At 35.2% G+C, this 26,316-nt stretch overlaps 2 protein-coding genes and 1 pseudogene across 2 annotated transcripts; 2 read left to right on the top strand and 1 right to left on the bottom strand.

Moving 5' to 3' along the window:
* The first annotated feature begins 13,690 nt into the window (after positions 1–13,690).
* Positions 13,691–15,324, top strand: LOC106303270. Its single transcript, XM_013739592.1, has 5 exons — positions 13,691–13,700; positions 13,809–13,882; positions 14,748–14,791; positions 14,882–14,959; positions 15,041–15,324. Exons 2-5 carry the CDS (start codon positions 13,825–13,827, stop codon positions 15,305–15,307), a joined length of 447 nt encoding a protein of 148 aa, XP_013595046.1. The 5' UTR covers positions 13,691–13,700; positions 13,809–13,824; the 3' UTR covers positions 15,308–15,324.
* Positions 15,325–18,540: 3,216 nt separating this feature from the next.
* Positions 18,541–19,492, top strand: LOC106302820 (putative F-box protein At3g21130). Its single transcript, XM_013739245.1, has 2 exons — positions 18,541–19,374; positions 19,472–19,492. Exons 1-2 carry the CDS (start codon positions 18,541–18,543, stop codon positions 19,490–19,492), a joined length of 855 nt encoding a protein of 284 aa, XP_013594699.1.
* A 4,847-nt stretch (positions 19,493–24,339) lies between these two features.
* LOC106300340 overlaps positions 24,340–26,316 on the bottom strand; it is a 14,798-nt pseudogene continuing 12,821 nt past the window's right edge.

The following is a 26,316-nucleotide window of genomic DNA, read 5'->3' on the forward strand; positions in this document are numbered from 1 at the left end:
AGAACCTGAATAGTTGTACTAGTTATATCAGTATCACTAGTCTGGTAAATAAGAAATAGTTGTACCATTTATACTAGTCGAACATATATTGTGTGATATATAGTTTTTCCATGATGAATGATGAAGCACTGGATATATTGACATTTAATATGTCAAAGTCCGTTGATCTATTCAATAATACTTAGAACAATAATGTTCAGCAATTTCTCCACGCTTAATGATGGCAACAATTGCATGCACACAAGTTTTGAGAACCTGCATAGTTATACTAGTTTTTGAGTTGTACCAATTTGTTTAACTACAATTAACTAAAACCATCTTCTTTTCTTTTGGTCAAACCGTGCGACATTTATATATATAAAGTATGCATCTCTCTCACTACGCTAACCTAGCCGCACCACTTTGGTCAAGGGTGACTAGAATGGTTTTGTTGTTGTACTTCTCTTCCTTCCTCTCTTTCTTCTTGATCACATTTTTTTATTTTCTTTTGTTTCTCCTTTTTTCTTCTTCTTACATAATTATAATATGTTAGTACATGGAGGAAGAGCCGACTTGGAGCTGCCGCATCTTATCACCACGGTCATTGTTCTTCAGTATCGGAGAGCCATGCCATCAAACCGGACTGGAGTTGTCATACATCACCGTAGGAGGAGTCGTGCCATCGGAAGCCATCATTGATGCTCTTGCCGGTGATATACAATGAAGAGAAGTTTTGACGGTAACCGTTGGAGCCTCGGAGGAGTTGGGCCATCTGAAGGCATCATTAATGCTCTCCTTTGTGAATGATATACAATGAAGTCGAGCAGTTTTAACGTGGAGAGAAGTACAAACCAGAGCTTTCACTGCCGACCACCAACATGCACCACCGGACGTGCATCTCATGCCACCGGAGAAGTAGTTACATTACTGGAGCCAATAGTCGAAAATTCGATAACCGTTAAGGAATAAACAAAACGCATCAATGGAGAGAGTCAAAGTGAATGATGTGGTCCATATAGATTAAAATAGGAGGTAATAGATTATTTTTTAGGCTTTTGGTCCGTATCATATTAATGTCCAATTGTGGGTCATTTTAGATTTTTTTGACCCCTTGTGGTCCATTTTAGGATTTGATCCGTTTCTTAGCCTTAAGTGTTGAATCCGCAACATGAGGCTTGCGAGGAGCTAACAAATAGAGAAGACTTGACCTTGGTCTCTGTTTCATGAGGCAAACTGAGAACTCTCGCGGCGTCTCTCTTCATCTCCTTCAACACGTTCAGAAGCTCCTGAGGAATCTCAGAGCTGTTGACAAGTCTATCAATGGCGTCCAAGCGGTTTTGATCGTTCTTCTCAACGTTCTGTATCAGAGAAGTTGCGGCTTTCTGAGGCTTGTCAAGAGCTAACAAACCGAGCGGAGACTTGACCTTGGTCGCAGACGTATCATAGTGTGTGACATCTCCTTAGACTTGAAGCCGTGGCGGAATAAAACAACGCAATTAGAAGTTCTTTGAATCAATTTGTCGAACAAGACGTGAGGAGATTCGAGATCAAGAACTATCGTGGTATCTCCTTTATGTTCTTTGCTCTGAAAACGAACGAGGCCTCTCTTCATCCCGTCCAACACGTTGAGAAGCTTTTGAGGAACATTTGAGCTTTTGACATGTCTATCAATGGCGTCCAAGCTGAGACACAACCAACGCAGTTGCGGTTTCCACGTTGTCGATCTCTGGTCTCCACGGATGGCGATGAATCGAGACACAGACACCGGTGATTGACTCATCATCGCCGCTCTTGCGGAAATCAAACTGAATGTATCGAGGCTGAATCATGGTAGCCGAGATCGAGATCGAGTCGTATCGCCGAGTTCATGGAGTTCAAGGCTTTGTTTTCTTCGTTTGCCAGAAGTGACCAGTCGTGGCTTCGCCGAAATACGCCGAGGACCAATTTGGATCTGATCTCGAAATATGTAGATCCATATTGGGCCCAACACACAACAAAAATGTCAAGTGGGCTTACTTTTGAGTCAACTCGGTCCATGGTCCTGGTGGACTCGCAAGAAAACGGTGTACGCCGAGATTGATGTTAGAAGCTCTCGGCGATGCATTGCAGGGACACGGACGACGAAGACGATGAACTCGGTTGGTCAATTAGGCGAAGATGATGATGAGAAAGCTGATTCCTTTAAAATAGAGACCACCATGGTTCGCCGGATAACCAACTTAAGTCTTCGTAGATCTAGATTCTCCCAAGTTTGATATGCTTCAAAGATAGTTATCCTTGTCCCCTTCCTTCTAGGGCCAACTGTTTGATCCGAAAATGGTGTTTATGCTTGTGATGTTTGTTGGAATCATACAATAAAGAATTTAAGGATAATGATTAGATTTTTGAGCCTTAGGAAAAATCTTGAAAGATTCAAATGAAAAATGAACATCAAAAAAAATTTATTGATCAAAGATTGTATTACAAGAATGATTTCTAGTATAAAGTAAATCTAATAATCCATAAACCCTCTGTAGGAAATGTTCTAGGTATAAAATGGAGAAGAGAAGATCCCATGATAAAGAGATGTATCTCTTTATTTATAGAAAAATATGTCTAGAGTTTCCTAACAAAATGAGCCTAATTCATTGTCTTAATGGGCCTCGAGGGAGGATGTAAATCCAGCCCTCCCGAACAACTATGTTATTAAACCAATTATAGAAGAGGTCATAGCCAAGATATGGAACAAAGAATCCCCTTATGATTCAGTATTAGGTTTAGTCGTTTTATAGAGAAATACCCTCCGTATCAAGCGTCAAATGCTCACAAAGTGTTTATAGAGTTTCTCTTTTGCGTTTATGACAGTAAAACTAGGTCCCTCTTCATACAGTTCGTTAAGCAGAAAGAATATTATGGTAACTTGTATAGCAAGCTGCAACAGTAAGTGTGGACTTTGTTGTTCAAAAGATTCTTCAACAAGAGATTTGGCTTTACAAAGTAACTCATAATCATTGTACACAAATGTTTCGACAAATAACACTTTTATATATGGCATGTTAAAAGTTGGCGTAGAGAAGGTTCAAGATGAAACCTATTCTGATACCATGAAAGTTTGAATGTAAATCCTTGATCTCATTAAGCTTACTTACAAGAGATATATACATGAGGTTATTACACGAGATATTGATTTCCCTATATTATCGTAACTACATTGACTAAGTACAACAGAATAAGAATAAGAATATTGGAATATTCATTTTTTTAGTAAGGACTTTGTTGTTCAAAAGATTCTTCGACAAGATATTTGGCTTTACAAAGTAACTCGTAAGCATTGTACACAAATATTTCGACAAATAACAATTTTACTAGGTAGTCTTGCCTAGGGTTAAATAACTTTTTTTTTTGTATCGGGAAAAGGTTTAAATTTTATGTTTAAATTTTTTTTGTTTTTGTATATTCAAGATATACAAAAAATTTAAACCTTAATTTTTTTTGTATATTTAGGGCCGCGAAAAACATAATATAGCAATAAATATTAAATAGTTTACCTAAACACTAAAATGCGATTTCCTAAAATGTAGACATGCTGATAGTTTTTACATATTCTAAAGTTATTACTGATTGATTTACATTTATTAACCATATTGTTTGGGGAAGTTTACTAAAATGACACAAATTAACTGTATTATTACTAGAATGACTCATATTTTTTAAAGATTTATTAGAATATTTTTGTGGTCGAAATTGTCTTTGTCCATAGTTATAACACAAAAAAATATTACCAAAATACCCTTAACATTTGATCGTCCGCAGATTTATTTTCAAAAAAATATATCTCTCGAATAACAAGTCTGTTTATAAAATCTGTATAGAAAAAAATCTATCATTAAAGTGGTACCAGACTTTCTTCGAAACGTCAGATTTGTTTCCACGGCAGAGTTAATAGTTCGATTTGAATAGAAAACATATTTTTAGGAATATATCTGTCGAATGAGGTAGCAGATTTATTAAAAATGGTAAATTTTTGTGTTCAACTTATTTGCTTATGCACAGATTTATTTTATTGTGTTCGACTTATTTTCTTACGGCAGAGTTATATATCTGACTTAAAATTGTTGGTAGACTTTTTGTTTAAACGGTGACAGACTTTTAAAATTTATGTTGTGGTAGATTTACTGAGGGAAATTTAGGTTTATATAAACCAAACTTAATTTAATGTTCAGTTTCGATCCGGTTTATATTAATTTCAAAACTGGTTTATTGTTAGATTAATTAAGATCAGAATTAGATAAGGTGTTGGTAATTTCCGTCATCTTTTTCATCCATTTTTTATTTATTATCAAGTTGTTTCATTTCATGGTGGTTTAACCACTTGTTGAAATCCTCGTAATCAAAATAAGTTCAATGCCAAGTCGTAAGTGCCTCTTTGTCGAATATCTCTTTGAGAAAAAGGAAGTTATATCACATATGATATAGAAAAAAGCTTCGACGTTATAAAATATAGAAATCAATAAATTACACATTATTTCAAGAGTCATGTTGGACACATCACCTGGCCGGTTCACACACAAATACACAATTTGGCATCACAAGAATAAGACTCAAACTTGAGAACTCAGATCAAATATAATGTTCTGGTCATCTTTACCTTTCCCCACAAAGATGATTAATATTTGTTTAAGCTCATACTAAATGAAATCATTTTTTTTTTTTGACAGAAAAAAAAAATGAGATCATTAAAAATGTTTTGACAACATATTACACAGCACGAAGCAAGCAAAACAATCAGGCAATCATAAAGCTTATTTATTAATCATAGAAAAGTTGAACCAATACAAAAAAGAATTCATTACGAACTTATAACAAAAGTTTTCAAATATGAGGAACGACTCTTTTCCCGTCAAATCACTTGAGCATAAAGAAAGAGGAGCAGCACTCAAGAGAGACTTGGCTGATGAAACTAAAGCAACACCTACGCCGTTCTCGATCTTAAGAGTATTTCTTGTACACAGCTCTCTCTCCGCAGCTCAGTGATGTAAAGCTAGAAGCTTTGAGCATTCCCTATCAACACAAACACAGAATAAAAGATATAAGTGCACCATCCCCAATATCAGCAAGAAAGTGAACTATATTCTCCATCTAGAGCAAGAGCACAACAACAACTTAAACTAAAGTTCCAATATAAACGTACGAAAAAAATCAAAACTTTACAGAAAAATATCAACTCACATCAGGGTCAGATATCGAAACTTTGATAAAGGAATACGTATTGAGTCAGAGTTCATTTGACTTGTTCAACGCTTATTTTGCTTTCATCAGCTCCACCACCAGGAAGAATCTTCATTGTCTTCTCAAGCTGAATCCTTTGGTCCACCCAGCTTCAAGAAATATCTTCTAACGCCTCTCATTCTCCTTCAACAGATTTGAAGTCGAAGGTTAGATGAAATTAAAATTTCTACATGCAATCAACTAATCTACATTAACAACAACATAGATTAAAGACTCACAGATTAGAGTACGTTGCAACTGAAGCCAGAAGTGAGTGAAGTGAAATCGATTCGGGTTTGTCGAGAAACAGAGAGACAAAAGGTGAGTTCAAGTGGAGGATGTAGGAGACAGAGTCGAGTTATGGTAGGGTGATGGAGACGAAGCCGATTGTGACGGAGAAATGACCGTCGAAGATGGAGGTGAAGGACACGAGGAGGAGGGCGTTTGGTGGAGAAACCCTACAAAAGTAAAGTGTTTCTCTTTTTTCATTTCTTAAAATTAAAGTGTATTTCTTTTTAAAAAAATTATGGTTTAATTATTAGTAATGGTAAAATCGTAAATTTACATGTTTCAAGAGTTATTCTAGTTATTTCAAAATTATATGAGTTATTTTAGTCATTTCATGATTAATTAGAGTTATTTTGAATAATTTCGCTATTGTCTGGAAGGAAGTCACAATATATATAGTTCTTTAATACATTTTTGAAGATGTATAAGATTTAGAATATATTTTATTTGCGTCGACTTCGGAAAGCTTATATATGCCAAATAATTAAAGGAAATACTTATCGATCACTTAAAATTTGTTTTTAAATTAATAATAGTATCTAGAAAGAAAATTGGTTTGATAAAAATGAAGACATTGTTGTAAAACTTAAAATTTAGAACTGTAAGTTTCTGTGTATTTCATTAACCATAAGTGTTCTCGTTATATAGGGGTTACAAGATAGATAAAAGAAAAGACATAATATGAAAAATATACAAATACAAGGAAAAGAAAAAAAGGGTTTCCTTTTCTCCTAACTCGTCTATCTCTCTCATCTTCTGTTCACGCGGCCGTCTCTCTCTCTAGGGTACACTCTCTCTAGGTGTTGGGCCGGTTATGGGCATCCACCAATTGATTTATAACACTCCCTCTTGGATGCAATAACCATACAGGGATTAAAATACGCTTAATGTTGCCTCATTAAAACCTTATCAGTAAAACCGAGTGGGACAAAACCATGATGAAGGAAAAAGAGTACAACACGCACCACTCCCCCTGATGTGAACCTCAGGGGAAGTCCTTCAGCCTACGCATCCCAATCTGATGCGTGAGCTTCCTGAACGTGCAGGTAGGAAGTGCTTTGGTGAATAGGTCTGCTGAATTGTCACTGAATCGTACTTGAACGACCTGGACCTAACCGGCTATCTAAAGCTCGTGAGTGAAGAAGAACTTAGGCAATATGTGCTTCGTCCTATCACCTTTTATGTAATCATCCTTGAGCTGACCAATGCACACAACATTATCCTCATACATCACGGTTCGCTCTTTGTTCTCGGCCATCCCGCAATCAGCTCGGACGTGTTGGGTCATCGACCTCAACCAAACACACTCGCGGCTGGCCTCATGTATGGCCAATATTTCCGAATGATTAGATGATGTGGCCGCGATGGTTTGTTTCATGGAATACCATGATATGGCCGTACCTCCATGTGTAAAGACATATCATGTCTGTGATCGAGCTTGATGTGGATCTGATAGATAACCTCATGATCAGACATGATCTAAACATATACAAGAGATTCATGGCAAAAACACATGTCCAGCCTAGTATAGCTTGCCTATTACATCAAGGCGCCAATGGTACTTGGGTTAAGAACTTTTCCGGACCAAGGACATATCCCTTGTCCTTCTTGGGATCAAAGGATCCGTGTCTAATTCAAAAAATCCTCACGACCACATCCTTCTTGAGACTTACAATACGTTTGTGTCCGGACCAAAGTACCTTATGGGACAACACAATGGGCGAGCATTTAGTCCATGTTTAAAATTTGGTTGAATACCTTACTATAAGCCCTTTGATGCACAAAGATTCCATCTTTTAAGATGTTTTAATTTTATTCCCAAACAAAACCTTGTTTGTCCCAAATTCTCATTTCAATCTTTTTTTTTAGATAATCGTTTGGGAAATCTCTCTAGAGGATATTAACATACACATATATATTTTAGTTCTCGAGAACCTGTTGTATTTGACAACTCAATATCTTCTGGGATTTATATATATATTCATTATCCAGTGGACCATATAAGTAGGCGGTTTCTACATCTTTTAACCGCAAATCTATTTTCCTTTCTCATGACCAGACTTATTAGGAATCTAAATGTTTGTTATATCCACCACAGGGGAGTATATCTCCTCATAATTGATTCCTGGTCTTTGTGTGAATCCTTGTGCATATGGCCATGCCTTATATCTTGCTATCTCGCCATATTTCATTTCTTTTACAAAGACTCATTTGTCCAACTGGTTTTACATCTAGAGGTGTCCGAAATGTGGGACCAAAACCTCTCTTTTCTTAATTAATTCCACGTCCCCTTTTCTTTTTATCTGATTTGTTGAGTGCATTCATGTATGGACGTGGGTTCATGATCCTCGTTTATATTCATAATTTCAAGTGCTACTAAAATCATCTTATGTCGACATTCTTTATGTATTCCATAATGTTCCAGACATGATATAATCGATTCAGATTTTATTATTATCAAGGACCTTTATTACCTTGCATCTTGGCGTCACAAGCTACATTGTTTGGTTCCTTAAATGTTTAGCCGGCCGGTCTTATCTCTATGTCTAGGATGGTTTCCTTAGTAACCTCGGATTTGGATCTGTTTATCATTATCTACACCTTTCTTTTGTTTCCGAGGATTCTAAATTTTTTTGGAACTTATTGGTCTATCTTGTATAAACTCTGTAGCAACTTGACTGTGTCTCTCTTGGACATCATTTTCGTTGGTGCTTTACAAGCTGGTTTATATATGACTTAGTCATTTCTCCAGGTCAGCAAATGTGTCTGGCATTTGATTAGTTAGCTTTGTAAATGTATAATCTTTGGACGTCTATTTCACATTCTTTAGTCCGAGGATCTTGCCAAGACAATGATGGTCGATGCCATTTTGTTTCTTTTACCAGCTTATTATTTTCTCCCCCTAATGTTGGATAGTCGGATTCATTAAACTTGCAATTCGTGCTCCTGGCCACTAAATAGATCACCCATATTTGGCTCAAGGTACTTCATTATCATGGGAGATTCATATCCAACATATATCCCCATCCTCCTTTTGAGGTACCATCTTAGTTTTCTGTGGTGGAGCAATGGACACATCTAAATGTCTTTAATGATGGAATATGTCTGGCTCTTGACCCGTTATCTAATCGATATGGGGAATATCTATGACCACTAAATGGCCTGATGCTTTTAACTTAGATTCAATGGGCTTCTATGGGTGAGTATAAATCATTAGATCTCTTTAGTCTGACAGTAGCCTTTCATGGGAATGGCTATACCCGCAACTATATTTCTTATCTCTTTGGGCGATGTAAAGGAATTCTTTATTCCCTATGCCCATGGTTTCAATTTTGAAACCATTTATCCATTATTTAAGAATGAAGAAATTTTAGGTGATTTATTATTATAGATTTTATTATACTGATTTCAGATTTTCAGAGATAGGACTTTTAAAATAAAAACGTTCATTTATATAATAAATTCAAATAAGTCATAAAGACAAAGAAATCATAAAATCAAAACAAGACATCGAAATCAACTTATTCTTTTAGACAATTAGAAGTCTCATATTCCATAAGATCTTGTGGGCTTCAGGATTCTTCCCTTTCAAAATTCTCTTGGTACTCATCAACTAGATGCTTGGGAGTCCTATAATTCTTAGCCCAATGATTACTTATTCCACACTTATGACACACTGATCTGGTCAAGTGTTGTGGTTTAGAAACACCACAGATTCTGCCTCGACCACGGCCTGAATGAAATTGATATCCACGACCTCTTCCATAGCTATTCCCGCGGCCATGTAAGTTGTATTGGCCGCGACCATGTCCTCTCCATCCACCACGGCAATGGCCGTGTGGTTTATCATGATGGACATGGTTAGATTCATTCATAGCTTCTTCGGCTGCATGTGCTTCAGGTAATGGTGTGGATCCTGGAGGTCTCATCTCACTGTTCTCATCAGTAACTCATTGTTTTGCTCAGAACGCAACAAACATGGAATCAGTTCTTCATAACTCTTGAAGCCTTTTTCACGGTACTGGTTTCCTAACACCATATTATTTGTGTGGAAGGTGGACAATGTCTTTTCCAACATATCCTCATCCGTGATCTCCTTACCACACAGCTTCAATGTAGAAATTTTTTTGAACATTTCTGAGTTATATTCATCCACCAACTTGAAGTCCTGGATCCTGAGACTCATCCAATCATATCTAGCCTTTGGCAATAACACCAACCTTTGGTGATCATATCTTTGTTTTAACTTGTTCCAAAGGTCTAGAGGATTCTCAATAGTTATGTACTGATCTTTGAGACTCTCTATAAGATGTTGGCGAATTTAATTAATATTGCCTTGTATCGATTTTTCTTACTTGCATTATTGTCTTTGGCAATACATTCACCGAGGCCCTTGGATTTCAATACAAACTTAGTATCAAGCACCCATTGCAAGTAATTATCTCGTGAGAGATTTAGGGCAACAAAATCCAAGTTGTTGATTTTCGACATCTGAAAACAATTATTAATACTCTTAGAAATTCTTTATAGCTTTATAATAATAGTTTATGTCACACGGACCAGAAAAAAAAATTTCTAAGAAGTATCATATGCAAACAAAATGATCAGGTTATAATGCATTATTGGTCTCACGACCAAACGAGATGATTTACTTATCCTTGTAATATTGATGCAAGACACACGGCTACAAGATGATTATAAGCAATAAAATCAATCCTAACAATTTTCTAAGTGATCATCATGGATGCAAGACAAATCACACAGCTAATGGCATGAACAATCTTAATCGGTTTCTATATGATCATAATGCAACCAGTTTTAAACACCTTAGCAATCAGGTTTCTAAGTGATTATGAAAGCATGAAATCTCAAACAATTAATTTAATTCAAACAATCAAATTTCAGTATGTTATCCTAGCAATCGGTTTCTAGGTGATTCATATTCAGAAACAATTCAATCACAAACAATCAGATTCGGGTTTAATTAATTAAACAATCATGATCAGGTTCGGATTTTAAAACAGTAAGCAATTAATCAATTCTAGCAACAATCCTAATCAAATTCGGATTATATCAAGCAAGCAATCTATCAATAGTTTTCGAATTAGGGTTTTAGGATTTTCGAAAATTTGATCTTAGATCAAAGGAATTTGATTTGAGATTCAAAACCATTAAGGCTTTGATTTTAATTGATCAATGGATCAATCTCGTTTTAGGTTTGGGGATCGAACTTATAGAGCTTCGATTTACTCATCTAGGATTTGATCTATTATCCTATGGCTTTTACTTAGATATTAGGGCTTAGGGTTTCTTTCTTTACAACCAATCCAAATTCGATTATATGTTCTTAGAATTCGAAATACCTTTAGGTTTGTAGATTGTTGAAACCGGACCACCAAGAGAATGAACCTTGAGCTGGGCAGGAATGCGAGTTGGACACGAGCTGTCCTGGACGCGAACGGATTGAGGTTGGAGATGCGAGCAGCTGATCGTCGAACGGGAGCTGTTGCAGTCGGGATTGCGAGCGGTTCTGATGCGAACGGGAAGCTTTGCTGTCTTGAACGCGAGCTGTCCTAGATCAAGACGGAGCTGAGTTCGTCTAGGATCACGAACGCCTTGGGGCTGGAGCTGATCAGATGGATACGAGCTGGAACAGACGCGTACGCGAGCTGTCCTGGATCAAGATGGAGCTGAGTTCGTCTAGGATCAGGAACGCCTTGGGGCTGGAGCTGATCAGGTGGATACGAGCTGGAACAGACGCGGGGACGGATTAAGGTTCGTTGGGTTCGGATTAGGGTTCCAAAGCAAATCGGCGCGCACTGTATCTGTGCGTGAGGGCGCGTCGGTGATCAGATCGACAAGCGGTTTTGTACTGACTGATTTGTCTCGGCAAGGGCTTCGATTTGATATCTTGATCGTTTTCTGGGTCCTCGCGGTTTGGGAGAACGGCCTCTTTGAAGTTCTGAGGCAGATTCCTCTTCGTTTAGGGTTTTAGGGTTTTAGCGATTTGGTTTTTGGCTCAGGGTGTTAGAGGCTGTCGTGCTGATAACGTGTTGTAAAACTTAGGCTTTAGAACTATAAGTTTCTGTGTATTTCATTAATCATAAGTGTTCCCTTTATATAGGGGTTACAAGATAGATAAAAGGAAAGACATAATATGGAAAGTGTACAAATACAAGGAAAAGAAAAAGAGTTTCCTTTTCTCCTAAACCGTCTCTCTCTCCTCTTTTCTTCACGCGGCCGTCTCTCTCTCTAGGGTTGGCCGACACTCCCTCTAGGTGTTGGGCCGGTTAAGGACCGGGCCGGTTAAGGACCGGGCCGGTTATGGACATCCACCAATTGATTTATAATAGACATACAATTTTGATAAAAATAAACACATACTGAGGTTAGTATCGAATCTCTTATATTATTATGTACAACAACAATGAGACAATGATTATACTATCTATAAACCATGAGATTTAAAAGCACTAACATTAATTTTTATATGCATTCTACGTAGAGGATGATTAGAAGGGAGGTCTGATCGTCAGTGCTTACATGCAGCTAATGTCAGTTTAAGTTGTGAATGCAAAAGAGAATGTAAAAGAGAGGCAGATACGATAGCACTCGTGGAGTTGTAAAACAATTGTCTTGGTGCTTTACACACAAAGTATAAACTTTCATGTATAAGCTTATGTAGTTATTCAACGTGGGTCCATAAACACGTATGAAAAATGTAACCACGCGGTGGTGGGCTAGTGGTCTTGAGGGAGCAACATCCCCAATATAGACTCGGCTTCGAAACCCTTTGTGGCTATCCAGGCTATCGTTAAATCGCAGGAATACATGGAGTGACGTTGGCCTCGTGGGACTAGTCGGTTGACCTCGGTCGCCGGATCTCCATGGTTATAAAAAAATATAAAAAATAAGTAGGTGACAATATGGGATAATCAATGGCAAATATATAATTAATTATTCTAGGGATGTATGTCAAAGTTGTATTTTGATTAAGAATGATTTTGAAACTGCCACATGACAACATAAAGACTTGAAGATGACACCTAAAGAAATCTAAAATATAATTAATACAAAATTGAGTTTAATGGTAGTGATTTTTAATACAAAACAGGTTACATCTTTTTAAATAATTTTTAATTAATATATAAAGAATATATGGCATGTTAATGGTAGTGATTTTTCCCCCAAACCTTGTGTCCTAACTCAATATCTTTGAAACAGAGACTCTGCATCTGTTTCGGTCTCTGCTTCTTTCGGGAACAGAGACGCTGTCTGCATTGTTTTGTTCATTCTAGTCCCACGGTAATGTAATACAAAATCATACACGAAATATGAGGCACAAGAAGATATAACCATAGTAATATTCATGCATACATATAGAGATATAGATCAATTTTGACCAAAGCAATGTATATGATGGACCAATAATATTTTTCCTCTAAACTATAAAATATAGTTAACCCGACGTTGGTGGTCGAGTGGCGTGAGGCGGCTCGCAATGGTCTTAAGGGCCGTGAGTTCGAACGTCCTCCTCAGATATACCCCTACGCCGGGCCATCCGGGCCCACCCTGCTACTTCCTGGGATGGAAATGACGTGGTTGATGCGGGCCTCGAGGGATGTATGGGCCCCGGCCTGAGACCCTCGGTTAACAAAAAAAAAAAAAAATATATATATAAAATATAGAACCCTAGTAAAACCTGAAAATGAACAGTTTCACTTTAGTTTTGGAATATATGAATCTCAAGTTTGTCAAAGATATAAAAAAAAAAATACTATCAGGAGAAAATATATTTAACTTGAATTCCCTGATTTATGACCCAATTATAAAGAAAATCTAAGAGGCCCAGAAAAAAAAGTGCTTAGACTTGGGCTTGGAGTGGACTCGTTTAAATGTTTCGACGATTCGGTTTAGTTTAGTCTGCAGTAAATAATTGTATAATGTACGCCGTAGATATTTTTTCAAACAAGTTACTCCCTGACCGTCGATGAATAGTAATTATGACGTGGCGTCATCGTACCCGTTCAACTTAAGAAACTAGTGACCAAAAGCAAATTCTGTTACGGATTTCAAAAATATTAAAATAAGAATATAGAGTGCGGGTCAGTTCCGACTCCCGCCGGTATAAATCATAGTCTCTCTCCCACTCTCTCCCGTTTGAAGCTCAGAGAAATGGTTAACGAGTAAGTGATCTCTCTCTCTCTCTCTATAGCTTTCTCTTTATGTATCTGAAATGCTGAATCTCTCTTCTCATTTGATTTTTCTTCTCCGATGAATCTTCCGTTTAACAGAGCGGAAGAAGCGAACATGCAGCTCGTTGCAGGAGGAGAAATCAATGATGGTGTGATTGAAACGCCTAACAACTGTGAGCATGAAAACGATTCACTCTCTCAATGTAGTTGTGATGTGATGTTCATACTCGCTTCTTCTAAACGTTTCGTACAAATATTCATGTTTATGTTTGAGATGGAGTATCTGCTCGTTTCAGTATCTAGACTCCGTTCCTACTGAGTGTACTGTGATCAGATCTAGAATCTCTACTCCGCAAACGATTCACACCTTCATATTTCGCCTCTGTTCTTAGGATCTTCCATTTCTGCTCGCTTGCTTCATCGAAGTTTCTCCTGAATGCTTCATTCCAATCGTTATGTTTATGTTTGGCATGAGATCTCTGCTTGATTGTGGTATCTAGACGTCGTTCCTGCTGAATTTGTTAGTTACGGATCAGATCGTGGTCGTTTATCTGAAATCGATTTATACTTTCTTGTGATGTTAAAATTTCTCCTGAATGTTTCGTTTAAGTCTATGTTTATGTATGGGATGGATTCTCTGCTTGATTTTAGTATCTACAGGTCTTACGGATCATACTCTAGAATGTTACTCTGAAACGCTTTCCTATTTCGCATGATGTTCTTAAGGATCTTCGGTTTACCGTCGCTTCTTCAAGTTTATTCTGACGTTTCTTTCGAAACTTCATGCTTAAGTTTGGAATGTGTAGTTATAATGATGCTCAATTTCGCCTGTGTAGTCTTACAGATCAGATCTAGACTTTGTTACTCTGAAATCGATTTAAAATTTGCCTGTATGTTCCTAAGATCTTCAATTTAAAGTCGCTTGTTTATGTGTTTCTTCTGGCGTTTTGTTCGAATATATCTTATGGTTTGTGATTGGGTTATTTCTTATGAACGTTTGTTTAATTAGTCTAATTGTGCATTATTTTATTGTTTTAGTGGCTGCGATCACTAATCATCAAGCGAGTAGCAGTAACACTATGGTATGATATACAGACGCACTTACTTGTTTTGAGATCTTTTTTTTTGTTTCTACAATATCATATAGCATTTGTTTTTGTATATGTTAAAAGAGAAGAAGAGGAGGAAGGATTAGAAAGAAGAATCTCAGTGAGGAGGAATTGATTGAGAGAAAGAGACATGTCAAAATGGTACGTGTGCTCCTGATTTGTTTAGTGAAACTAAATATTGAACTTTTACTTATTACAATCTTCTTATGTTGCAACATTCAGGTGAGTAATCTCAGGAAAACAGAAATGACAACTGAAAGGAAACAACTACTCTCAACCTATCTCAAGAAAAAGAAGAGGATTGAGAGATTGACAATCTCAATCCAGCTAAACACAGACAGGAAAGGCAAACCCACATCCTTCTTCAATGTACGCAAGTGGGAGAGGGAGAAGGCTGCTTCTGAGAGTATTGTCCATCACATCGAAGTTAACAATTTCAAGAAGAAGAAGAAGAAGAAGAAGACACCAACCCACATCTACTTCGAGTAGAAGAAGAGAGCAACTTCAATTCAGTTTTTCTAAGAGAAAAAGACAAAAATAGCGCTAAATCAAGTTTATGTTCCCAAACTAGCACTCAAGGTCAAAAGTCACGAAAATAGCACTTAATGTTTTATCAAAAGTCACAAACTTAGGGTTTAGAGTTAAAGGGTGGGGTTTAGAATTTAGGGTTTAGGGTTTAGGGTTTAGAATTTAGGATTTAGGGTTTAGATTTTAGGGTTTAGGGTTTATGGTTTAGGGTTTAGGGTTTAGAGTTTAGGGTTTAGGGTTTAGAGTTGAGAAATGAGGTTTTGGGGATTAGATTTCAAATTTTGAAAAATAAAAAAATTAAAATTTTCAAAGGATAAACTTAGAAATGTGCTATTTTGGTCATTTTAGTTTTTGAGTGCTATTTTTGTGATATAAACTTAGAAATGTGCTATTTTGGAGATTTGCCTTTTTTCTAATTCATGTTTCAGTATATTGGACTTAAATGTTTCTTCCTTCTCTGCTGATTTCCTTTACATATGTCGCTTATATTCGATATTAACATTTGCTAAGTAGTTTGTCCAATTCATAAGAAAAGAATTTAATGTCTATATCTTTCTTGGCTAAGTTTCGTATTGTTTTTCATAGCCTTGGAGATATTTAGTTGACTCTTGACAAAGTTCATCGCCTCTTCCTTAGAACCACACTATCTCCGCATCTTTTCATATCAAAAGCAAAAACAAATTGAAACCCCAAGAGATGTTAGGGAAAAAGAAGATACCAGATTGTTGTATGCCAAACCAAACCTAAATGCTTACTTCTATGTCTCTTGAGCTCATATTGAGTGATATCATATGGGAAAGGACAAAGCTGTTTCACTCTACATATAACAACCTTCTTCCTCGCGTCATCAAGCTTGTAAAGATGCAAAACCAAGAGTGATGCCGATTTGGCTCCAGCAAGACTCATCAGTCATCATATAAAATGGACAAAGTTGCATACTTTTTCAGAGCAGATTATCAGATGCCTTTCCAGATCAGACTAACCGTTATGATCCTTGATTAATCTCTTATATATAGACTTGATATTAATATTCTTATAAGTACATACAGATTTTTTAGAAGCACCACGTACTTCAACACCTGTCCAAAAACGTAGTTACTTACTAGGGCTGGGCAAATAAACCGAACCCGAAAATCCGAACCGAACCCGATCCGATAAAACTCAATCCGAACCCGACATAAATACCGAATGGATCCTGTTTTTTGGTATTTTGGGTTATGGGTATTATCCGAACCGAACCCGGACCTAAATGGATATCCGATAGAACCCGAAACATTTAAAATCATAAAAAGAACTTCTACCAAATATGATCTTAATTCTTAATATGTATCCAAAATACTTTAAGATATTATTGAACTTCTAAAATAATTATCTGTTACACGAAGGTTGATGGTGGAATGTGGCGGTTGAAGCCTGAAGTTTTTAGATTTTGGTTTTGTTTTCATTGAATAATGTTTCTCATTTCATGAGAACTTAGTTTTTGTTTTATGATTTCTTTTATCTGGTTTTTTTTCTATCACTAACTATGTTTATCTTTCGCTTGATTTTGAATGATCACGTTTGATGTTTTTTTCTTTTTTTTTGAATCGATTTTAGTTATGTTTTGGCTATTAAAATATGTACAAATCATGTATTTTAAATCCGAAGAACCGATTTCATTTATGTTTTAGTTACAAAATAGGTTCAAATCATGTATTTTTAAATCGAAGAACCGATTGGGACCCGAACCCGAAAGTACAATGGGTTATACCGGTTTTTTGAAGATTTACTAACCCGATCCGAACCCGATAGAACCCGAACCGGTCCCGAACCGAACTTTTATATAACCCGAATGGGGTTGATTTTGATAAACCCGAAAAACCAAAACCCGAATGGATAAAACCGAAACCCGATTGGGACTCCGAATGCCCATGCCTATTACTTACTTAAACATGCAGGTCATAACAAAAATAATAATAATTAAAACAACAAAAAATCTTGATCATTTGACCAATTGCCCTGCCACAGCTTTTACTAAGAGCATGATTAACACTAGAACCCCATTTGGAATTTTTTTTTTTTTTTTTTTGTCTGATTTAAAAAAAAAAAAAATTAAAAACAAATCAATCGCGGTTCGCCACGTGTCAATGGAGCCCGCAAACAGTACAACAACCCAAGCAAAATCGGCTCTTATCCGACGATTTCTGAAACTGGTTTTTAACAATTTGTGGGTCCCCCCTTAAAAAACTCCTAAACCCCCCTCCAAACATGTCAGATGATCTTAAAAAAAGAAAAAATTAATATTATATAAATGTATTTATTTTTTATTTTTCTTTATAGAATAGAACCAATTAATATATGACACATATATATGTCAGAACTAGAAACTTTTCTTAAATTGCTTATTATGCGATTTAATGACATTATTTTCAAAATAAAAAATTTGAAGAACTAAGAAACATAGTCAACAAAAATCATAAAACACAATGGTGATACCATTACAACTTATACAATCGACAATGTTTCGTAGAAAAAACCCTCAAAATAGGAAACTACAAAGACTAATCTTGACGTGAACTAGTTAGCAGAGTACAAAATATGACGCCTATCTTGTTTTTAGTTTTGTTTCGACATAATTTTGCCATGAACTACGTTTGTTTGTATGAGGTTAACTGTGAAGACATGTCCGATCACCAGTCCACAAGACACATTAGGTCGATACCTGTTGTGGCTGCTATATCCAGTTCATTATTGTGGCTTCTAGTTAAGACAAAGATCCGTCTGGTTGTTGCTTATGTACGGCTGTAACTACCGTCACCTGGATTAAATTCACGCTGGCAAAGACTATTTACAATGTTTGGGTTCTAGGCAAAAGCTGAAACCACCTTTTTTCGAACAAAAATAAATATTAACATGTCTTCTGTGTATGTGTATCAGTGCATATATTTATATATGATTATTCGAAAACTTAGTATATGATTATATTTACTATGATATATTATTCTTTATTTAATTTTTATTTTTGATTTGTAGAGTACTTCTTGGTGCAAATATGTTATATTGTCTTTTTTACACAAGTTTTGAAAATAGGAAACCGATATACATAGAAGGAAAAATTAGGTCTTTCTCGGTTGTAGCTTGCTTTCTCGCTCCACCTCCCTTCTTATACTATTAAGAGATTTTTGATTTGTAGAGTTAATTAATCACAAGTAGCTATGCATTGGAGAAGCCTTCCGGGGGATTTGGTAGAGGATATACTCTCTAGGGTTTCTGCTATACCTTTGGTACGACTCCGAGAAACATCGAAACAATGGAACGCTAAATTGAAAAGTGGGAGCTTCGCTAAGATGCACGCTGCTCATGCACCAAAGGAGGAGTCTCTGATGATCACGTTGATTGATCATAGGGTTTGCTTAGTAAAGATCAACCTCCATGATCCATCTGTTAAGGTTGCACCTCATGCATTATACCTGAAAGATCCTCTTTCTGATTCTTCCAAAGAAGTCGACATACGTAACGTTTTTCACTGCGATGGCTTATTGTTATGCACCACAAAGGACAAGAGACTCGTGGTTTGGAATCCATGTTCAGGGGAAACCAAGTGGGTTAAACCTAGAGACAGCTACAAGAAAACCGACTACTGTGCTCTCGGTTACGACAACAAATCCTCCAGCAAGCAATACAAAATCTTGAGGTTGGATCGTCAAGATAGACCAAATAAGAACGTGTACGAGATTTATGACTTCAACTCTAATTCGTGGCGTGTTCTTGGTGTGGCTACTGATTGGTTTTTAGCAAAATATCGTCGTGACATATCTGTGAAGGGAAATACTTATTGGGTTGCTACTCAAGCAGCAGAGAAGCCATACCATGATTTCATACTAAGCTTTGATTTTTCAACCGAGATGTTCCAAAATCTGTCTCTTCCTCATCCTTTTCCGTATGGTATATCGTCTTTATCAGTGGTGAGAGAAGAGCAACTTTGTCTCTTAGGTGCTAAACGTCACATGCTTTATATGGATGATGGTGCAAGTTTTTCAGATTTACAAGTATGGGTGATAACTAGTACTGGATCATGGAACAAGTTCCTAGCATTGTATAATACAACTAGTGATACGTTTTCTAAGGGGATGAGTTTTTTGGCAGACGAGCAGAACCAAGTTGTAGTGTTTTTAAACACCAAAAACATTTTACACGTTATGCGACAAAATAAACACTCACTAGAGAAACATCTTGGTGGAAAATCCTCTGTTCTTCTGAATTATGTACCAAGTTTGGCTCAAATTCAAGAAGCTACACTTCCTGGAGGACGCAAAAGGAAAGAACCAAGCACGTGAAGGGTATTTGTGACACGAATCTATCCAATTGTCTTTTTTTTCCTTGTGTGTGTGTTTTTCTAAATGAATTTAAGGTTTAAGATTAAGAGCAATATTGCAACTAACATTATATAAAAGCTTTTGCGTAGACTTTGTAATTAGTAAGTTTCTTTTAAGAGATAGAGGTACAATGCCACGAGTTAAAGAAAGAAAACGATGATTTCAAGACCGTTAACCAAGTTATAGTGAACAAAAACATCAATAACGAAGAGAGACCGGGCAAAACCTGCAGATGATGTAAACCGGATTGATCCAATCAAATATAAATCTATTTACTTATATAAAAGTTGGCAGGAGATGAAGATTCGCCTGACTAAAAACACGTCCATTTTTAGGGGTAATATTGGATAGACATATATTTATAGATAAGAGTGATCCAGTGTTAAAGAAAATCATTCGTACATATTTATGGTTATCTTGAGTTATACGATCTTTTCCAAAGTTCTCTTGTAATGCATATGTAAACTCTTGTATACGTTTAATGAAAATCATCAATTCATAAGTTTTACAAGAGTCTCGTTGTTGGCTTCTCTAATACGAGCCTATTTACCATTTGTCAAGCAGAATTCTTATGGTAACTTGTATAGCACGCTGCAATAGTAAGTCTTAACATTTTGGCCGATTTTATTTTTCCACAAGAGTTTTGGCTTTACAAAAGTCACTCATGACAAATTGTTCTACAAAATTTCCCTAAGCCTTATGTTTCACTCAGGATCTTCAAACAGAGACTCTGCAACTGTTTTGTTTTCTGTTTCTCCTCTAGTTGTCTCCTCTATTTCTTTCCATAAACAGAGACTCTGCATCTTCTTCTAATTCCCAAACAATACTTAATCAAATTTATAAATGAAAATATACGCACATAATCAATTTAAGTATTAATTACTTGACTCATGAATACACAGATGGAAGTATAGTTCATCCAAGTATCATATCTTAGAGGAGAAAATTGATGGATACTTTTAACTGATAGTAGTAATTTCCTGCCAATTATATTTTTAAAGAGAAATATAACCTCCGTTCCAAGAAACATAGTCAACATAAACCATATAACAAAATGGTGATACCATGACAACTTATAAAACCGGCAATGTTTCTTAGAAAAAACCAACAAAAATAAAATATGAAACTACAAAGACTAATACTTGACGTGAACAAGATAAACGTGCACCCATGATGTGTTTAGGTTTGTTTCGACATAATTTGCCATGAACTACATTTGTTTATGCGAAGACACGTCCAATCACTATCCATTTCATTATTGTGGGTCTTCTCCTGCTTCTAGTGACGACAAAGATACCATTACAAAAACAAAGAATGCATTGTGTTATATGGTTTATGCTGACTGTCTATGTTTCTTAGTTATCAGTCTAACAAAATCTTGAAAATCATGTTTTACATTAAATAACATTTATAACCATCAGTCCATGTATCTCCGAATGAGTATGTATATATGTTTGTGATTTAGTATTATAGATGCATTGTTGGTTTTTGTAAGATACAGAGGAGATAAACACGGGAGAAACAGAGAAGAAAACAGAGTCTCTGTTTTAAAAACCCTGAATCAAACAGGAGGTTTAGGAAAAAGAAAAAGGCTATGTTTTGGCAATGGATATGATTAATCAGAACTTATATCTTTGAGATATGTTTCTTAGGATTGACATCTTTATTCAATTCTGGAAGAAATGTATTATACTTTTCTTTCTGTCTAACTAAAATTATATATGCTTACATAACATCACGTTTTAAAACATGTTCTTGTATATCGAAAAAAAACTACATAAGCAAGACGTAGTAATAGTATAAAGAGTTATCTTGTCATGCATGAAAAGACCCAAAAAGAGAGAAAATATCTAGTATAAAGAGTCATCTTGTCATGCATGAAAAGACCCAAAAATGCTCAACCATTTCAACTAACATAGTCAACATAAACCATATAACAAAATGGTGATACCATGACAACTTAAAAAACCAGCAATGTTTCTTACAAAAAAACCCACATAATATGAAAAGTACAAAGACTAATACTTGACGTGAACAATATAAACATGCACCTATGATGTTGTTAGGTTTGTTTCAACATAATTTTGCCATGAACTACATTAGTTTATATGAAGTGAACTGTGAAGACACGTCCAAACACTATCCAGTTCATTATTGTGGCTCTTCTAGTCACGACAAATATACCATTACAAAGAAACAAACAATGCATTTTGTTATATGGTTTATGTTGACCAGTGCCGTCCCTATTAATTTGGTGGCTTAAAGCAAATTAACATAACGTGGCCTTAAAAATTTTAGTAACAAATAATTATATATCAGAATGATTTTTTTTTTGTAACTGAATAGTATTAGAGCTATATATTATGTAATATTTAAAATATGTTTTCAACGATGAATCAATATTTAGCAAGATAATAATATTTTAATTTAAATATAGTAGGAAAAATATAATTATGGCAGTTAAAGTTATAAAGCTATAGTAATTTAAGCAGTAGTATAATAAAAAAAGATTAAGAATTTAATTTAAAATAAATGAAACATATGATATATAAAATTATTAAGGAATGAAAATAATCTAAGAGAGTCATACTGTTTTTTTTGTCAACAACATAATAATTTTGTTAAGCAATCCCCTAGACTATATTTGCGAAGTGATTTTGCCACATGTCCTATCTACAATTAATTTCACAAAACAAATATGACATGCCTACTGAAATTGATGACATGACTTCCAGAAAAATATGACATGGATAATTTCATGTAATGTTGATTTATGTTTTTGGCAAACTTATTAGAATATGGTATAATTCATATATTACATTTAATATTGATATTTCTTTTTGGTAATTTTTTTTTAAATATGGTAATAGCTCATACATCATCTATAAAATAAATATATTCATATATAACATTTCAAATTTTGAAATATTATTATTTTGTATAATTATACAATTTGTATTACTAAAGCTTTCAAAAATCCCCCAGACTATATTTGCGAAGTGATTTTGCCACATGTTCTCTCTACAATCAATTTCACAAAACAAATATGACATGGCTTCCGGAAAAATATGACATGGATAATTTCATTTAATGTTGATTTATATTTTTGGCAAACTTATTAGAATATGATAATAATTCATATATTATATTTAATATTGATATTTCTTTTTGGTAATCTTTTTTTAAAAATTGTAATAGCTCATACATCATCTATAAAATAAATATATTCATATATAACATTTCAAATTTTGAAATATTATTATTTTGTATAATTATACAATTTGTATTACTAAAGCTTTCAAAATTTTTTATCATTTTTATTAGTTTTATATAAATTGATTTAATATATATCAAATATATATCAAATATTAGTAAGAAAATAGTAAAATCTATAATATTTAATAAAATTTATTTTTAAATATAAGTTAGATTTAAAAAATTCTTTACTGCACACCTAGTATATTATATGACAACTGACAGAAAAAGTAGTGAAAAGATGCGTATGTGTTTTTAAAAAAGTGCATGATAGGAGTTGAACTCTCGTATGTCACGAGTATTATTAGCAAACAATATGAAACCACTACACTAAAAGATCACTAAAGCGTGGCCTCTAAAACTATTTATTTGATTGTGGTCTAAAGCATATGCTTGATGAGCCTTAGAGCATGATTAACCCGGAGTTCTTAGAGTGAGATTCTTAGCGGAAGTTAAGAAACTGTTTTTTAACTTTTAACTAAAAAAACTAAGAACCGGTTCTTAAATAAGGACTTTAAGAACCGGTTATTAGTTTTTTTAGTTAAAAGTTAAGAAACAGTTTCTTAACTTCCGATAAGAACTCCACTATAAAAACCCCATGTTAATCATGGTCTTATGCAAGGGACGGGCCTGATGTTGACTGTCTATGTTTCTTAGTTATCAGTCTTTAACAAAATCTAGAAAATCATGTTATACATTAGATCCCATTTATAGCCATCAGTCCAGGTATCGCCGAATAAGTATGTGTATATGTTTGTGATTTAGTATTATAGACGCATTATTGCATTTTTTGTAAGATACAGAGGAGATAAACAGGGGAGAAACAGAGTCTCTGTTTTAAAACCCTGAATCAAACAGGAGGTTTGGGAAAAAAAAAATGAAAAAGGCTATGTTTTAGAAATGAATATGATGAATCATATGAATCAGAACTTACATCTTTGAGATATATTTCTTGGGATTGACATCTTTATTCAATTCTGGAAGAAATGTATTATATTTTTCTTTCTGCCCGACTAAAACTATATATGCTTACATAACATCGCGTATTAAAACAGTTTTTTTTCTTTTTTAACATTTTCTTGTATATCGGAAAAACTAGATAAGCAAGACCTGTGTTTCAAAAAAAAAAAAGATAAGCAAGACCTAGTATAAAGAGTCATCTTGTCATGCATGAAAAGACCCAACAAGAGAGAAAAACATCTAAACTGGATAGATTAGTGTCATCTTAGTAGTATAAAGAGTCATCTTAGTCAAAGATGTTAATATCTCAACATAATAATCATTATGTCAGTTGCACTGTTATCTTAAACCTTAAATTCACTTTTTTTTTAAATACACAAGGAAAAGATACACAACTGGATATATTAGTGAGACAAGTACAAGTCAGGTACTTGGTGCTTTCCTTTTGCGTCCTCCAGGAAGTGTAGCATGTTGGATGTGTGTCAAACTTTGTACATAATTCAGAAGAAGTGAGGAATTTCCACCAAGATGATTCGCTAAGATGTTTTTGTTTTGTCGCATAACGTGTAACATGTTGTTGGTGTTTAAAAACACTACAACTTTGTTCTGCTCATCTGCTAAAAAACTCATCCCTTTAGAAGACGAATATCTCCTTGTGTTATACACTAGTGCTTGGGACTTGTTCCATGATCCACTACTAGTTATCACCCATACTTGTAAACATGATAAAGGTATGCCCCCATCCCAAAAATATATGTCAAGGTCAGCACCTAAGAGACAAAGTTGCTCTTCTCTCACCACTGATAAAGCCGATATACCATACCGAAGAGGATAAGGAAGAGACAGACTTTGAAACATCTCTGTTGAAAAATCAAAGCTAAGTATGAAATCATGGTTTGGCTTTTCTACTGCTTGAGTAGCAACCCAATAAGTATTTCCCTTCACAGATATGCCATGACGATATTTTGCTAAAAACAATCAGTTGCCACACCAAGAACACGCCACGAATTAGTGGTGAAGTCACAAACCTCGTACACGTTGTTGAGGGGGAGATCTGTGCGATCCATTCTCAAAATTTTGTATTGCTTGCTGGAGGATTTGTTGTCGTAACCAAGAGCATAGTAGTCGCTTTTCTTGTAGGTGTTGGAATAAGCTTAACAATAGCTTAAGACACAAGCTATCCTAATCCTATTGAGATATGGTTTTGTAATAGGATTAGAAAATAAGGAAAAATTGTTATACTAATTAATAGGATTAGGAGTTATCTAGCCTTATAAGTAGAGATGCTTATGTTGTTGCATCTCGTGTGAGTTGAGAGAGTGATTTTGTGATTGAAACTTGTGAGTTTGATTGATTAATAACACTACAAGAAAACAAAAGATTTACGAGGGCGGTTTTCTTCGTGAATTCGTCGTAAAAGCAAGTTTACGACGAATTACCGAGGAAACCCGTTTCGTCGTTAAACGTTTGTCGTAACGCATATATCCTCGCTTATTCATCGTAACATAGCGAGAAAATGATTTCGTCGTAAAAACGAAGCAAAGCTTTTCGTCATAAAGAACACGTAAAGCTTCCACGTAAGGACGCCGCTAAGTTTCCTCATAAATACCTCGAAACGAGTTACTCATAAAACACACGTTAAAAACTCGAAAATATATCCTCGTAAATTTCACGTAAATACCTTGAGAGTTTTCCTCGTAAAGAACACGTATACGTTTCCACGTCATTTCCTTGTAAATTATTCCTCGTAAAGAACTCGTTAAACTTCCACGTAAAGAAGTCGCAACATTAGCTACGAATTTACTTCGTTTCATTATTTTACAGAAATATAAAAATATTATTAAAAAATAATTTAAAAAATTTAATTTTTTAATAAAATAAAAATTCTAAAAAGATCAAAAACCAAAAAATTTTATATATATAAATAAGAAAAATAATTAAAATTATTTAATTTTTTAATAAAATTAAAATTCTAAAAAGATCAAAAACCAAAAAAAATTATATATATAAATAAGTTTTAAATTTATAATACAAGAACCGAATAAAAAAGAACTAAGAGTCGTTCATCGCTTGGTAGAATTCATTACTCCTCGCCGCTACATCCGCCTCGGCATGTGTGTCGGATGATGACTCGCCAGGAATAGGATTTCGTTGTCGCATGGTCCTCAACAAGGTCTCCCATTCTGGATTTGTGGCCGCTACAACGTCCAAGAAGCCCTCGTCCCCCCACACGAGCTGTGAACGCAGATCGCGTCGAGATCAACTCTCTACGCAGCTCATCGGACTCTCTACGCAGCTGAAAGACTTCATCATCCCGTCGCTGACCATAAGACGATGTCGCTCTCGGAACATCGTTGACGGAACCAATCCCCAACGTCCGTCCCTTTTTTTTAGGGACAA

This window comes from Brassica oleracea, chromosome C1 (genome assembly GCF_000695525.1).
Source record: "Brassica oleracea var. oleracea cultivar TO1000 chromosome C1, BOL, whole genome shotgun sequence".
Taxonomy (NCBI): domain Eukaryota; kingdom Viridiplantae; phylum Streptophyta; class Magnoliopsida; order Brassicales; family Brassicaceae; genus Brassica; species Brassica oleracea.